At 42.2% G+C, this 12,488-nt stretch overlaps 2 protein-coding genes across 11 annotated transcripts in view; one reads left to right on the top strand and one right to left on the bottom strand.

Annotated features, from left to right (window-relative positions):
- Positions 1–12,488, bottom strand: part of PRC1 (protein regulator of cytokinesis 1) — a 34,279-nt gene that overhangs the window by 3,365 nt on the left and 18,426 nt on the right. For all 7 annotated transcript variants that reach the window (XM_057719947.1, XM_057719942.1, XM_057719943.1 and 4 more), the window contains 7 exons: positions 12,126–12,275; positions 11,673–11,820; positions 10,741–10,877; positions 8,275–8,370; positions 4,384–4,530; positions 4,055–4,165; positions 1,014–1,124 (listed from right to left, as the gene is read on the bottom strand). In XM_057719947.1, the coding sequence (XP_057575930.1) occupies positions 1,014–1,124; positions 4,055–4,165; positions 4,384–4,530; positions 8,275–8,370; positions 10,741–10,877; positions 11,673–11,820; positions 12,126–12,275 (900 nt within the window). The remainder of the gene's footprint in view (positions 1–1,013; positions 1,125–4,054; positions 4,166–4,383; positions 4,531–8,274; positions 8,371–10,740; positions 10,878–11,672; positions 11,821–12,125; positions 12,276–12,488) is intronic.
- Positions 1–12,488, top strand: part of RCCD1 (RCC1 domain containing 1) — a 53,664-nt gene that overhangs the window by 23,137 nt on the left and 18,039 nt on the right. The window contains exon 7 of one of the 4 annotated variants that reach the window (XM_057719952.1): positions 357–1,870. The exons of the other annotated variants lie outside the window; for them this stretch is intronic. Coding sequence (XP_057575935.1) covers positions 357–535 — 179 coding nt within the window. The 3' untranslated portion in view covers positions 536–1,870. Of the gene's footprint in view, positions 1–356; positions 1,871–12,488 lie in introns of those variants that run through there. 4 annotated transcript variants of the gene reach the window in all.

Here is a 12,488-nt window from a genome sequence, read left to right as displayed (position 1 = left end):
TGATACCATCTTTCAATTATTTATGTGTCTGTAATGCTATACTTCTGGTTTAAAAAAAATACAAATTCTTAACGGTTTGCAGAACTCTTATCCTGAGCAGAGTCTGTAAAATACTTGAAAGACTGAACACATTTTGGCACACACTCCCCACCCTCTCCTTGGGTGAGAGTACCTATCTGCATCTAGTGGTCCAGTGTCACTGGGCTGGAATCCACATGCAGGGACCTTGCTCAATAGTAACTGAAGACCAGACTTTGAACTGAGCCTACGGAGGCTCTTCAGTTTCCCAGTCACATCCCAGTGCTTCCTGTGATACTAGTCAGGGCTCAGAGTGACCATTCTCTTTTCTCATTTAGTTTTTGACAGATTAGCTAGCTTACATCTGTCAACTCTCAGCATCTCATTGATAACCGAATCCAGGGATCTTAGAAACTGGAACACGCTGGTGGGACCCAGTGTGGCTGAACCACACTGGCTCCTTTTTGTCAGCTCCATCTTCGGCCTGCAGTCCCCCCGCCTCCTCCTGCATGGCTGAGCTTCAGCCTACTCACAAAGAATGCGCCAAAGCCAGAGAAGTTCCCTATCAACTTTGACCCTTGCCTTCATCTGATATGAAAACTGGAAGAATGTCTTTTGCTGATACAGATGATTAATGGTTTTGAGACCCTGGGGGGAGAAAAACCACCCAGTTCTTGTCAGTACAGTCGTGCTTCTCCCTAGTAGTCAGATTCTATTTTTAGCTTTGTCCCCTTCAAATCCCCCTGTACCCCTTTCGGCACTTAAGTGCAGCTGCAAATGCCTCTGGGTTGTTGTCCACCCGATCTTGCCTGTATGCAAACTACCCACAGTAAACTTCATAATTGCACTTTATGAAGCTGCCTGCTTTGTTTTTCAGCCTCACAGTTCCTTCTCAGTCCAGAGGATAGTATTCAATCTCTCTATCTCCCAGCAGGCCCCAGAGTACACAGGTTGGGGCAATGCTGGGGACGTGCTTGTACACAGGCAATACTAACCTTGCTGCCAGAAGGTGGAAGCCGAGACACAGGGGAGCGGCAGACTGTCCCCGAAAAGACAGGCCGAATGCTGCTGTTGACTGTAGCGTTGGATATGGTGGTAGTGTTCAGCTGAGGAGAAGAACAGAGATTACTGATGAGACAACGTGTTTAGCAATCCATCCTTACGCTATGGAGAAGTGAGGACGGGACACCGTCTAAGACTGTTTTCATGGTGAAGAGCTTTGAAAACCCCTGTGAAAAGCATTCAGTGTTCCATCCAGCAGACAGAATGGTAAAATGGGACAACCATTTGTTTCCAAAAGTTAAACAGACAACTATCATAAGACCCAGCCATATCACTCTTAGGTATTTACCCAAGAGAAATGAAAGCATATATTCATACAAAGACTTACACATAAATATTTATAGCAGCTTTATGTGTAGTAGCTAGAAAACTAGAAATAAGCCAAATATCCATCAACACAGGCAACTAGATAAGCAAATTGTGCTATATACATCCAGTGGAATACAGTTCAACAATAAAAAGGAGTAACCTACTGATACGTGCAATAACACAGATGAAAAAAAGCCAGACACAGAAGTATACATACTGTATGATTCTATTTATATAAAATGTTAGAAAATGCAAACTAATCAGCAGTAACAGAAAAAAGGTGCAGTTGCCAGGAGCTGGCGGGAGGGTCAGGGCGGGGGTGGGGTTGGGTGAGTGGTGGTAAGGGAAGCAAAGCAAATACAAAGGGGCAAAAGGAAACTTTGGGTGTGATGGGTATGTTCATTGTCTTGATTGTGGTGATGGTTTCACGGTATATACATGTCACAGCTTATTAAATGTGTACACTAAATATTATGTGTCTATTTTATTCAATCAAGCTGCAAGTTTTTTTTTTTTAATTAGAAAAACTTGGGACTTCCCTGGTGGCACACACTGCCAGCCAGTGCAGGGGACACAGGTTTGATTCCTGGTCTGGGAAGATCCCACATGCCGAGGAGCAACTAAGCCCATGCACCACAACTCCTCAGCCTGTGCTCTAGAGCCCTTGAGCCACAACTACTGAGCCCACGCATCACAACTACTAAAGGCCACACTCCTAGAGCCCATGCAACACAAGAGAAGCCACTGCAATGAGAAGCCCGTGTACCACAACGAAAAGTAGCCCCCACTTGCCATAACTAGAGAAAGCCTGTGCACCGCAACAAAGACGCAATGCAGCCAAAAAAAAATTAACTCATTTAAAAAAAAGTATATCTTAACAAAAAAAGAAAAACTCTAGGTGGATTAGAAACCTTAAATGGGATAGCAAAACTATTCAAATACAAGACACAAACTAGGAAATGCAACACAGAAAAATATCTGTGTGCCTCAGGTCATGGATAGATTATTTGCAAATAGAAGCCATTAAGAAAACAGATTGAAAACATTTTTACTACATTAAAATTGAGAACTTTTTGTTCATCAACAAAACACTGTAAAGAATAAAAAGACAGGCTACAGAAGACACACACAAATGCTGGGAAAAGCTATTATAACACAACTGACAAGTAAGTAGCATCCAGAACATACAAAGAATTCCTATAAAATTTGCAAGAAAGAAACAAATGTTCCAACAGAAAAACTGTCCAAAAGTCTTCTCAGAAAAGGAAATCCAGAAAGCTAATGAACACGGCAAAAGGTTCAACTTCATTAGTAATTAGGGAAATGCGAACTAAAATTATAATGAGACATTTCTTCACACCCATCAGATGGGCAAAAAATTGTAAAGTCTGAAAATATCACATGTTGGCAAAGATTGGAGCCAGCATAACACTTAGGCACTGCCACTGGAAGCATAAATTGTTATAATCGCTTTGGTATCACAGACTGATCAGTGCAGCCAGGACTTCAGAAATGTATGCAGCACTCTTGAGATCATGGGCTGTCTTCTAATATCAAACAACAGGGAACTACTTTAATGACAGTATGTCAAAAGAACAGAATATACAGCTAATAATGAGCATGTATTTGAAGAAAGTTTGATGCTATGAAAAACAAAAAAACAACCAATACCAACTAGGGAAAAAACAGAAATCAAAATTATATGTGATCTCTATTTTGTGAAAATTCACTCTTTTGAAAAGCTTTTTACAGAAGCAGGAGAATCACCAAATATTCTCATTGGTTCTCTTGGAGTTACATTACAGGTGATTTTTAAAACGTTTTATATGTTATAAAATATGAGTAGAGGAGAGAAAAGGAAAACAAAGTTTCACTTCATTTATCAAAGAAAAGGTTTAAAAGAAAAAAAGGAAGGATGAACTCCCTGATTTCCTGCTTTAGAGATTAAAAAGTATTAGGTATTCCATTTGCCAAGCATGAAAGTCTTTCACATAGTTGCCATGGTCACTTGTTGAAATTACAGAATGAACCTCTAAATGTCTTCATCATTACAGAATGTTGGCAGCTGCTGCTGCCCCTCTAAGTTTAATCTGGGACTCAACAACTGGCACACATCAAAGCTGGCCACTCCCTGACTGTCACTGTCAAGTCGCTACTCAGGATTGAACTGCTGTTTTCCATTCACACTTTCAAATGGACTCAACCTAGAAGGCTAGAAAAACCCTTTCCCATCTCTGCAGGACAGAAGACAAGAGATGGGCAAGAGCCCTGTGGCCTCAAAAATGCCTCGTGGGGCTTCCAGGTGGTGCAGTGGTTAAGAATGCGCCTGCCAATGCAGGGGACACAGGTTTGAGCCCTGGTCCAGGAAGATCCCACATGTCATGGAGCAACTAAGCCTGTGCGCCCCAACTACTGAGCCCATGCACCACAACTACTGACGCCTGCACGCTTAGAGCCCGTGCTCCAAAACAAGAGAAGCCACAGCAATGAGAAGCCCACGCACTGCAATGAAGAGTAGCCCCCTCTCTCCGCAACTACAGACAGCCCATGTGCAGCAACGAAGATGCAATGCAGCCAATAAATAAAATAAATAATTAAAAAAAAATTAAGCCATTAGAAAAAAAAAATGCTTCATACATAGCAGTTCACACAGCCTCATGTTTACCTTGCGCACTTTGCCCGGGGTGCCAGGTGTCAGTCCTCGCCGCTTGTTGGGTGTTCGCGGAGTGCTGCCGTAGAGCATCTCTGTCTCCGTTTGCTTCTTGTTCTTTAGTTGCTATGTGAAAGTCAGAAGCAAGAGTGATAAATCCCAGAAGGAGAACAGGTCTGGGATGGGGGCAGAGGCAGGGCCAGAAATCTAGTGCAAGTCTCTGCACCCACAGCTAAAAAAGAGCTGCCATGAGCTACTACTTCTTCAACCAACCTAGAGCCCTGGCAGACTCTGGGCTGCTCACTCATGCTATCTTCCCCTCCTCCCAAACTGGGTTCACTTACTCGTTCTTGCTTGGCTTTCTCTTTCTCCAGTCGGTGCATCTCCCACTGTTCTGTTACGTACTCCATGAATTTCTGCCCATTCACCACAAATGCTTTTGAATGCTCCTGTTCCCACATTTCAATCCTTGCTTTCAACTCCTCTTCCAACTGAGACCAGAAACAAGGACATATTTCAAATTTTTGGTGTGAAACCCGAAAGAAATGATTCTCCTGAAGAATGCTTCCTCCCTCCCCAGGGAATCATTAGCCTGACTTCAGGTAGCTGAACCCACGTGGGAAAAGGTTGGAGTGGCCAGAAATCACTGTCTGGGGATGGTTCATTCATAATACACATGAAGGTGGGAAAAGGCCCAGAGCCTGACCACTAACATTTTGGTGTGTGAAGTTGGAGGCAGCACTGGGGGAGACCAGCAACATTAAGCAGGCAAAGTACGCTAAAGCAGCACTATCTAGGCTCCAATCTGGAATCTCTCTCTGCCTGTGAAGAGGTGGGCAAGTTACTTAAGTTCTCAGTGCCTCAGTTTCCTCATCTGTAAAAATGGAATTAAATCTTAAGGATGTTGTGATGATTAAATGAATTAATAAATGGAAAGCACTTTGAAACAGTATCTGGCACTTAATTCAATAAGTGCTAATTATTACCTTGTGCTATGGGCTGAATTATGTCCCCTGCCATATTCATATGCTGAAGTCCTAATCCCCAGTACCTCAGAATTTGGCTTTATTTGGACATAGAGGTAAACTTAAAATGAGGTCATCAGGGTGGGTCCTAATCCAACATGTCTGGTAGCCTTATAAGAAAATTTGGGGGACTTCCCTGGTGGTCCAGTGGTTAAGAAGAACCCACCTTCCAGTGCAGGGGATGTGGGTTCAATCTCTGGCGGGGAACTAAGATCCCACATGCTGCGAGGCAACTAAGCCCACACGCTCTAGAACCCACAACACAACTGGAGAGCTAGAGAGAAGCCCAAACACTGCAACGAAGATCCAATGCAGCCAAACAAATTAACTACTTAATAAAAAAGAAAATTTGGACACAGACACATAGAGAAGGAAGCCCACGTGAAGATACAAGGAGAAGACAACTATCTGGAGCCAGGAGAAAGGCCTCGGAAGACACCAACCCTGCTGACACCTTGATCTCAGACTTTTAGCCTCCAGAATTGTGAGGAAATGAATTTCTGTTGTTTAAGCCAACCAGTCTCTGATACTTTGTTATGGCAGCCCTAAAAAGCTAATAAAACTTGACATTCAGTTGCCTATACTAGGAAGGCCCAGTATATACTTATTATCCTTGCTAAGCTTTGGAAGAGAAGACAGTTTTGGGGCAAAATGATTCAAAGCAGGATATAGGATCAAGATGGCAGAGTAAGAGGACATGCGCTCACTCCCTCTTGCAAGAGCACCGGAATTACAACTAACTGCTGAACAATCATCAACAGAAAGACACTGGAACTCACCAAAAAAGACACCCCACATCCAGAGACAAAGGAGAAGCCACAATGAGATGGTAGAAGGGGCGCAATCGTGTTAAAATCAAATCCCATAAATGCTGGGTGGGTGACTCACAAACTGGAGAACAGTTATACTGCAGAAGTCCACCCACTAAAGTGAGGGTTCTGAGCCCCATGTCAGGCTTCCCAACCTGGGAGTCCCGCAACAGGAGGAGGAATCTCCAGAGAATCAGACTTTGAAAGCCAGCGGGATTTGATTGCAGGACCTCCACAGGACTGGGGGAAACAGAGACTCCACTCTTGGGGAGCACACAAAAAAGTGTGCTCACCAGGACCCGGGGGAAGGAGCAGTGACCCCACAGGAGACTGAACCAGACCTACCTGCTGGTGTTGGGGGGTTGCCTGCAGAGGTGGGGGGGGCAGCTGTGGCTCACCAAGGAGCCAGGGGCACAGGCGGCAGGGGTTCTGGCAAGTGCTCATTGGTGTGAGCCCTCCCAGAGTCCGCCATTAGCCCCACCAAAGAGCCTGTAAGCTCCAGCACTAGGTAGCCTCAGGCCAAACAACCAACAAGGTGGGAACACAGCCCCACCCGTTGGCAGACAAGCAGATTAAAGTTTTACTGAGCACCACCCACCAAATCGGATTAAAGTCTTACTGAGCTCTGTCCACCCAGCCCTTACCCACCATCAGTCCCTCCCATCAGGAAGCACCCACTTGAGCCTCCTAGATAGCTTCCCCCACAAGAGGGCAGACAGCAGGATCAAGCAGTATCAGCAGTATTTCGTCTTGTGGAACTGAAAACCACAGCCACAGAAAGATAGAGAAAATGAAAAAGCAGAGGACTTTGTACCAGATGAAGGGATAGGATAAAACCCCAGAAAAACAACCAAATGAAGAGGAGATAGGCACCCTGCCAGAAAAAGAATTCAGAATAATGATGGTGAAGATGATCCAGGACTTTGAAAAAAGACTGGATGCAAAGATTGAAAAGTTTACCAAAGACCTAGAAGAATTAAAGAGCAAACAAACAGAGATATGCAACAAAATAACTGAAATGAAAAATACACTAGAAGGAACCAACAGCAGATTAACTGAGGCAGAAGGGCAAATAAGTGACCTGGAAGACAGAATGGTGATAATCACTGATGCAGAAAAGTATAAAGAAAAAAGAATGAAAAGAACTGAAGACAGCCTAAGAGACCTCTGGGACAATGTTAAACGCACCAACATTCGCATTATAGGGGTCCCAGAAGGAGAAGAGAGAGGAAAAGGACCTGAGAAGATATTGGAAGAGATTATAGTTGAAAACTTCCCTAACATGGGAAAGGAAATAGCTACCCAAGTCCAGGAAGTGCAGAGAGTCCAGGCAGGATAAACCCAAGGGGAAACATGCCAAGACACATGGTAGTCAAACTTACAAAAATTAAAGACAGGGAAAAGTTATTAAAAGCAACAAGGGAAAAATGACAAGTAACATACAAGGGGACTCCCATAAGGGTAACAGCTGATTTCTCAGCAGAAACTCTGCAAGCCAGGAGGGAGTGGCAGGATATATTTAAAGTGAAGAAAGGGAAGAACCTACAACCAAGAATACTCTACCCAGCAAGGATCTCATTCAGATTTGACAGAGAAATCAAAAGTTTTACAGACAAGCAACAGCTAAAAGAATTCAGCACCACCAAACCAGCCCTACAACAAATGCTAGAGGAACTTCTCTAAGCGGGAAACGTAAGAGAAGGAAAGGACCTACAGAAACAACAACAAAACAATTAATAAAATGGTAATAGGAACATACATATCAATAATTACCTTGAATGTAAATGGACTAAATGCACCAACCAAAAGACACAGGCTGGTTGAATGGATACAGAAACAAGACCCATATATATGCTGTCTCCAAGAGACCCACTTCAGACCTAGGGACACATACAGACTGAAAGTGAGGGGATGGAAAAAGATATTCCATGCAAATAAAAATCAAAAGAAAGCTGGAGTGGCAATACTCATATCAGATAAAATAGACTTTAAAATAAAAAATGTTACAAGAGGCAAGAAAGGACATTACATAAAGATCAAGGGATCAATCCAAGAAGAGGAGTTAACAATTATAAATATATATACACCCAATATAGGAGCATCTCAATACATAAGGCAAATGCTAACAACTATGAAAGAGGAAATGCAAGGGAGAAATAAAGACACAGGTGTAGAGAACAAACACATGGACACCAAGTGGGGAAAGCGGGGAGGGTTGGGGGGAATGAATTGGGAGATTGGGATACCAAATTGTACACTCTAAATATATGCTGTTTATTGTCTGTTAACCGTATCTCAATAAAAGTTCTTTAAAAAAAAAAAGTGATTCAAAGCAAAGGATATACAAAAAGTGAGATATTTTGTAGCCAAGCACCAAAAACTCTTTCAGCAACAATATTACCTTAGGGAGTGTTTTTTGGAGCTTGGCTCGCTGCTTTTCTTCTTTTAGAAGATTTCCTCCACGATTTGTAAATCGACTTGGATCTGAAGCTTTTCTCTGTGAAAAATACATTTTAATTAGAGTAAACTTCAGACAGTCAGATCAGTCACTTCTGCTAAGAATCCTTGCTCTAATAAATGGATACATATTTTTAAGGAGACTTCAGAGTTTTGCATTCCCTTTCACTTTTAGCAGGGAGAAATGGTGGCTTTCTAAGGCAGGGAGTGGGGTATGAACACTCTTGGGCATATGCAAGATCATATACTGGGGCGTAGGAAAACTACTGTTTCCTTTTAAATCTAAAAAGTAAGACAGGCTTTAATATTTAGTGCACAATGTCACTGGCTCCCTTCCTTGGTACAGACGTCACCAATAGGAAATGGGGTATGTGGAAGGACAAGGGGGAGGTCCACATTCAGAGGGCTTGGTGGTGGCACGCCTACTTACCCACTCACTTCTAGCATATTGAGACAACACAGAATAAATGTGCTCAGTTAAGGGGTTTATAGATAATCTGGTTTTTATTAAATTAACCCTCACAAAATGGACAAAAAATGTAAAATGTTAGGCTTCTTATTCTTTTTAACTTCTCTGTTTTTTGTTATTCTACAGTATATACAGTATATCAGAACAGTAATATAAGTATAAAATTTGTAAATGTAAATTAGGTGAATACACTAAAAAATGAGGCAGATAATCAGAAAAGTTTAGAAACAATCTTGACAATTTGGGGGCAAACTGATAAATTCTATTTTCCTTCCAGACTGATTGATTAGTAACTGCAAATAAGCAATAACTAAAAGGAATGGTAATTAGTTTCTTATTTTTTCTTAAATATTGGTTGCTTATTTGGCTCTTCATTGGCTTTATATATATATGTACATATATTTTTAATTGACGTATAGTTGATTTACAATATTATATAAGTTTTAGGTGTACAACAGTGATTCACAATTTTTGAAGGTTATACTCCATTTATAGTTATTATAAAATATTGGCTATATTCCATGCTATATAATATATCCTCGTAGCTTATTTATTTCATACTTAGTAGTTTGAACATCTTAATCTCCTACTCCTACATTGCCCTCCCCCCCCCCCCCCCCCCGCCGGTAACATTAGTTTGTTCTCTGTGATTGTTTTTTTTGTTATATTCCCTGGTTTATTTTCTAGATTCTGCATATAAGTGGGATCATACAGTATTTGTCTCTCTGTCTGAGTTTTCACTAAGCTAAATATCCATGTTGTTGCAAATGGCAAAAATTTTTTCTTCTTTTCTTTTTTTTTTTTTTTGGGCTGCCCTGCATGGCATGCAGGATCTTAGTTCCCCCAGCAGGGATCAAACCTGAGCTCCCTGGAGTGGAAGTATGGAGTCGTAACCACTGGACCACCAGGAAAGCCCCCCCAAATTTCCTTTTTTATGGCTGAGCTCTTTATTGACTTTTACTCCTCCTCCTGCTTGCTTTCAACCAGAAATAAGGAGTAACTAAGGACTAGAATACCTGCTCTTAAACAGCTGTGAGCTCTCACAGTTTTTTCCACTCTGAGTCCTAGTTTCTTGCCTGTAAACTTGAAGGAGTTAAACTCGGGATTCTCTAAAGGCCTGTTCAAGCTCTAACAGGGCCAGTATGAACCTGAGAATGAGTCTTTTTGAATTTCGTGCCCAAGGTGCCTCACTTGCCTCATCCTAGTCCCAGCTCTGAGCTCTAAAATGCTCTAAGGGAAACTATTCATGCTAAGTTTATCAGAAGAAAAGGAATTCAGAGTACACAAATGTGCCCCAATGCCCAGGCAAATTTCTAAGATAACAGCAAAAGTTGGAACAGTAAAGAGTGTTAGTTGCCTGCCCCAACATCCATTTTTCTCTTCTTCCATAGTAACAGAACCTGAATTTATCTGTGGTAGCAATTCTTACAGCTTTGCCAGTAGTTGGTGTGGCATTTAAGCAGAGATGCTGTGAAGAGAGCCTGGGAAAAGCTCTTAGAGGGGGTGGAGGGGCAATGCCTTCTGTGTTCCCTTCTCCACCATGCTGCCTGAAATGCTATGGTGGGGGCTTTAGAACAACCTTGGACCCGAGGATAAGACCCACCCCTTAGTGATAGAGAAGCTATGAGCTGGCAAAGCCTGGGACCCCACTGACTGTGGAACAGCCATACGTGCCTTACACTGCCTACCTCCAGACTTCCTTTATGCAAGAAATTTCAGCCTTATTGAAGGCATTAATTTTGGGTTTTTCTTTTATATGTTTCTGCATATAAGCTTGACAAATACAGATGGATTAGCAGTAATTTACAGACTTAATGATAAAGACAGGGTATTAGAAACCTGGTAAAGAGCAAAGGAAACAGGCCTCTTACTCTATACAGGGGATGCTTTCTTAACACTTCATTGTACTCTAAGGAAAACAGACAAAAACTAGGGCAGTACCTCAAACTCTAAGAAAATCCTCCAGCTTTCTTCCCACTTCTGGACACCTTCAAAGAGTTCTTTGTGAACCTCATAGTAGTTTCGTAACTGCACAATCTCGGCATCATGGAGCTGGAGCAGATTTTCTGTGTAGTCCTCTGCAAGATACAGGCCCAGTCGTTTTAAAAAAATTCCTCTAGTGTTTAGTATCCCAATTTACTAATCCCTCATCCCCCTAAAATGGAAATAGATTTTTCTTCCTTATGGTAAAAATGATACATGAGTAAGTGTTGTGGATAATAAAAGCCAGGTTTGTCACCATTAGCCTGGTGGGACTAGAGACTAAGGGACTAGGGTGTGGATCAAAATGACTAAAATTCTCAAAACTCTGTCATCTCTTGCCTTGTCTTAGGTTTCTTTCATATTCTTCCTTTCTACCCTGCCCAATAGAGGGCTGAGTCATAGAAAATGTCCCAAAATGTTGAATTTAGTAAAGATGGCATCACCTTTATATTCAGTTCAGGTCAGACTAGAATTCCATTGGGCCCCTGGGGTCATACTCCGTGGGCTCAAATGTGGGCTCTGCCATTAACCTGCTGTGTGTCTCTGGGTTAAGTTGTTCAACACTATGTGCCTCGTGTCCTCATCTCTTGACATGAGAACTAAGTGAGATAATCCTGTTAAGAGTTTGACATTGCACCTGGAAGAGTAAGCACCTGATAAACCTGAGGTTCACAACTAGACTACAGAGGTATAATGCTTCAGAAACCAAGAGATCCCTTATTTCCCAACAGCATTTGCAAATGCTTATTTGAACAGGAATGGCAATTTATGCTGAATGGCTTGGAAAGGTAGCTGTGTCTATTCAGTAGAGGAAATACTTCCCAGTGAATGTCTGCACTTGTAAAAGACAAGTGAGTAGGCCACATGAAGAGTGATACTTCTGTACGAACCGGAATAGTAAGGGGCAAAAGCTTGTCTCTGCTCCTGGCTATAAAAACACTGGTCCCAGTACTGAGCCAGCTCCACTCGTATTGCCTCAATCACTTTCTTCATGTTTTGCATTTTCAGTTCTTCCAACCGATCCACTTCTAATTGCAGCTAAAACAAAAGAGACCTGTTAAAAGTGCTTGTCACACTTGTACAGTCACCTAGTTTGCAAAATATTTTTCCCCTTTTTAATAAAATTACAATACAAAACCACAAAGGTAAGTCAACACTCTTTATAACAATGACATCATAAGAGCCAGAAATCTAAGAAACACATGCCAAAGATAAAAGATGAGCAGGCTCCTGCCATCCTTTTCTGATGTTTGTCTTAAAAACAGGCTCACTCGAGGCAGAAGCTGGTAAAGACATCAGATTTGACACCAAAATGCTGATCCAGCGCCCTTTGGGTTTCTTACCGCTTTCCGGACCTTGGCCTTCGACCCAGTCATAACCGTGGCCACAGCTTCTCTCTCTTCTGCAGGTATTTGCAGCCTCTCCCAGAGCTCTCGTATCTGAGCACGCAGCCCCTCACACACTGCTTCGTTTTGTGATTTTCGCATTTCCAGCTGTAGCAATGAAAGCCAGGAGTTATAGCAAGCAAAGATAGCAGCACAGAGAAAACTGGCCCTCTGGCCTCCCACAAAGATACATCTGTACCCACATGGAGAAGAAGCACTATTTCTTGATTGTGAAGAGGTGTGTTTTCATGACTTCAGAAAACAAACTGTAAGGCTGTCATTATGGTGGGATCTCAAACTCCCAAGAGTTAAGATTCAAAT

Source organism: Hippopotamus amphibius, chromosome 2 (genome assembly GCF_030028045.1).
Source record: "Hippopotamus amphibius kiboko isolate mHipAmp2 chromosome 2, mHipAmp2.hap2, whole genome shotgun sequence".
Taxonomy (NCBI): Eukaryota; Metazoa; Chordata; class Mammalia; order Artiodactyla; family Hippopotamidae; genus Hippopotamus; species Hippopotamus amphibius.
The sequence above is the reverse complement of the archived record's forward strand: the minus strand, read 5'-3'. Positions and strand labels throughout refer to the sequence as shown.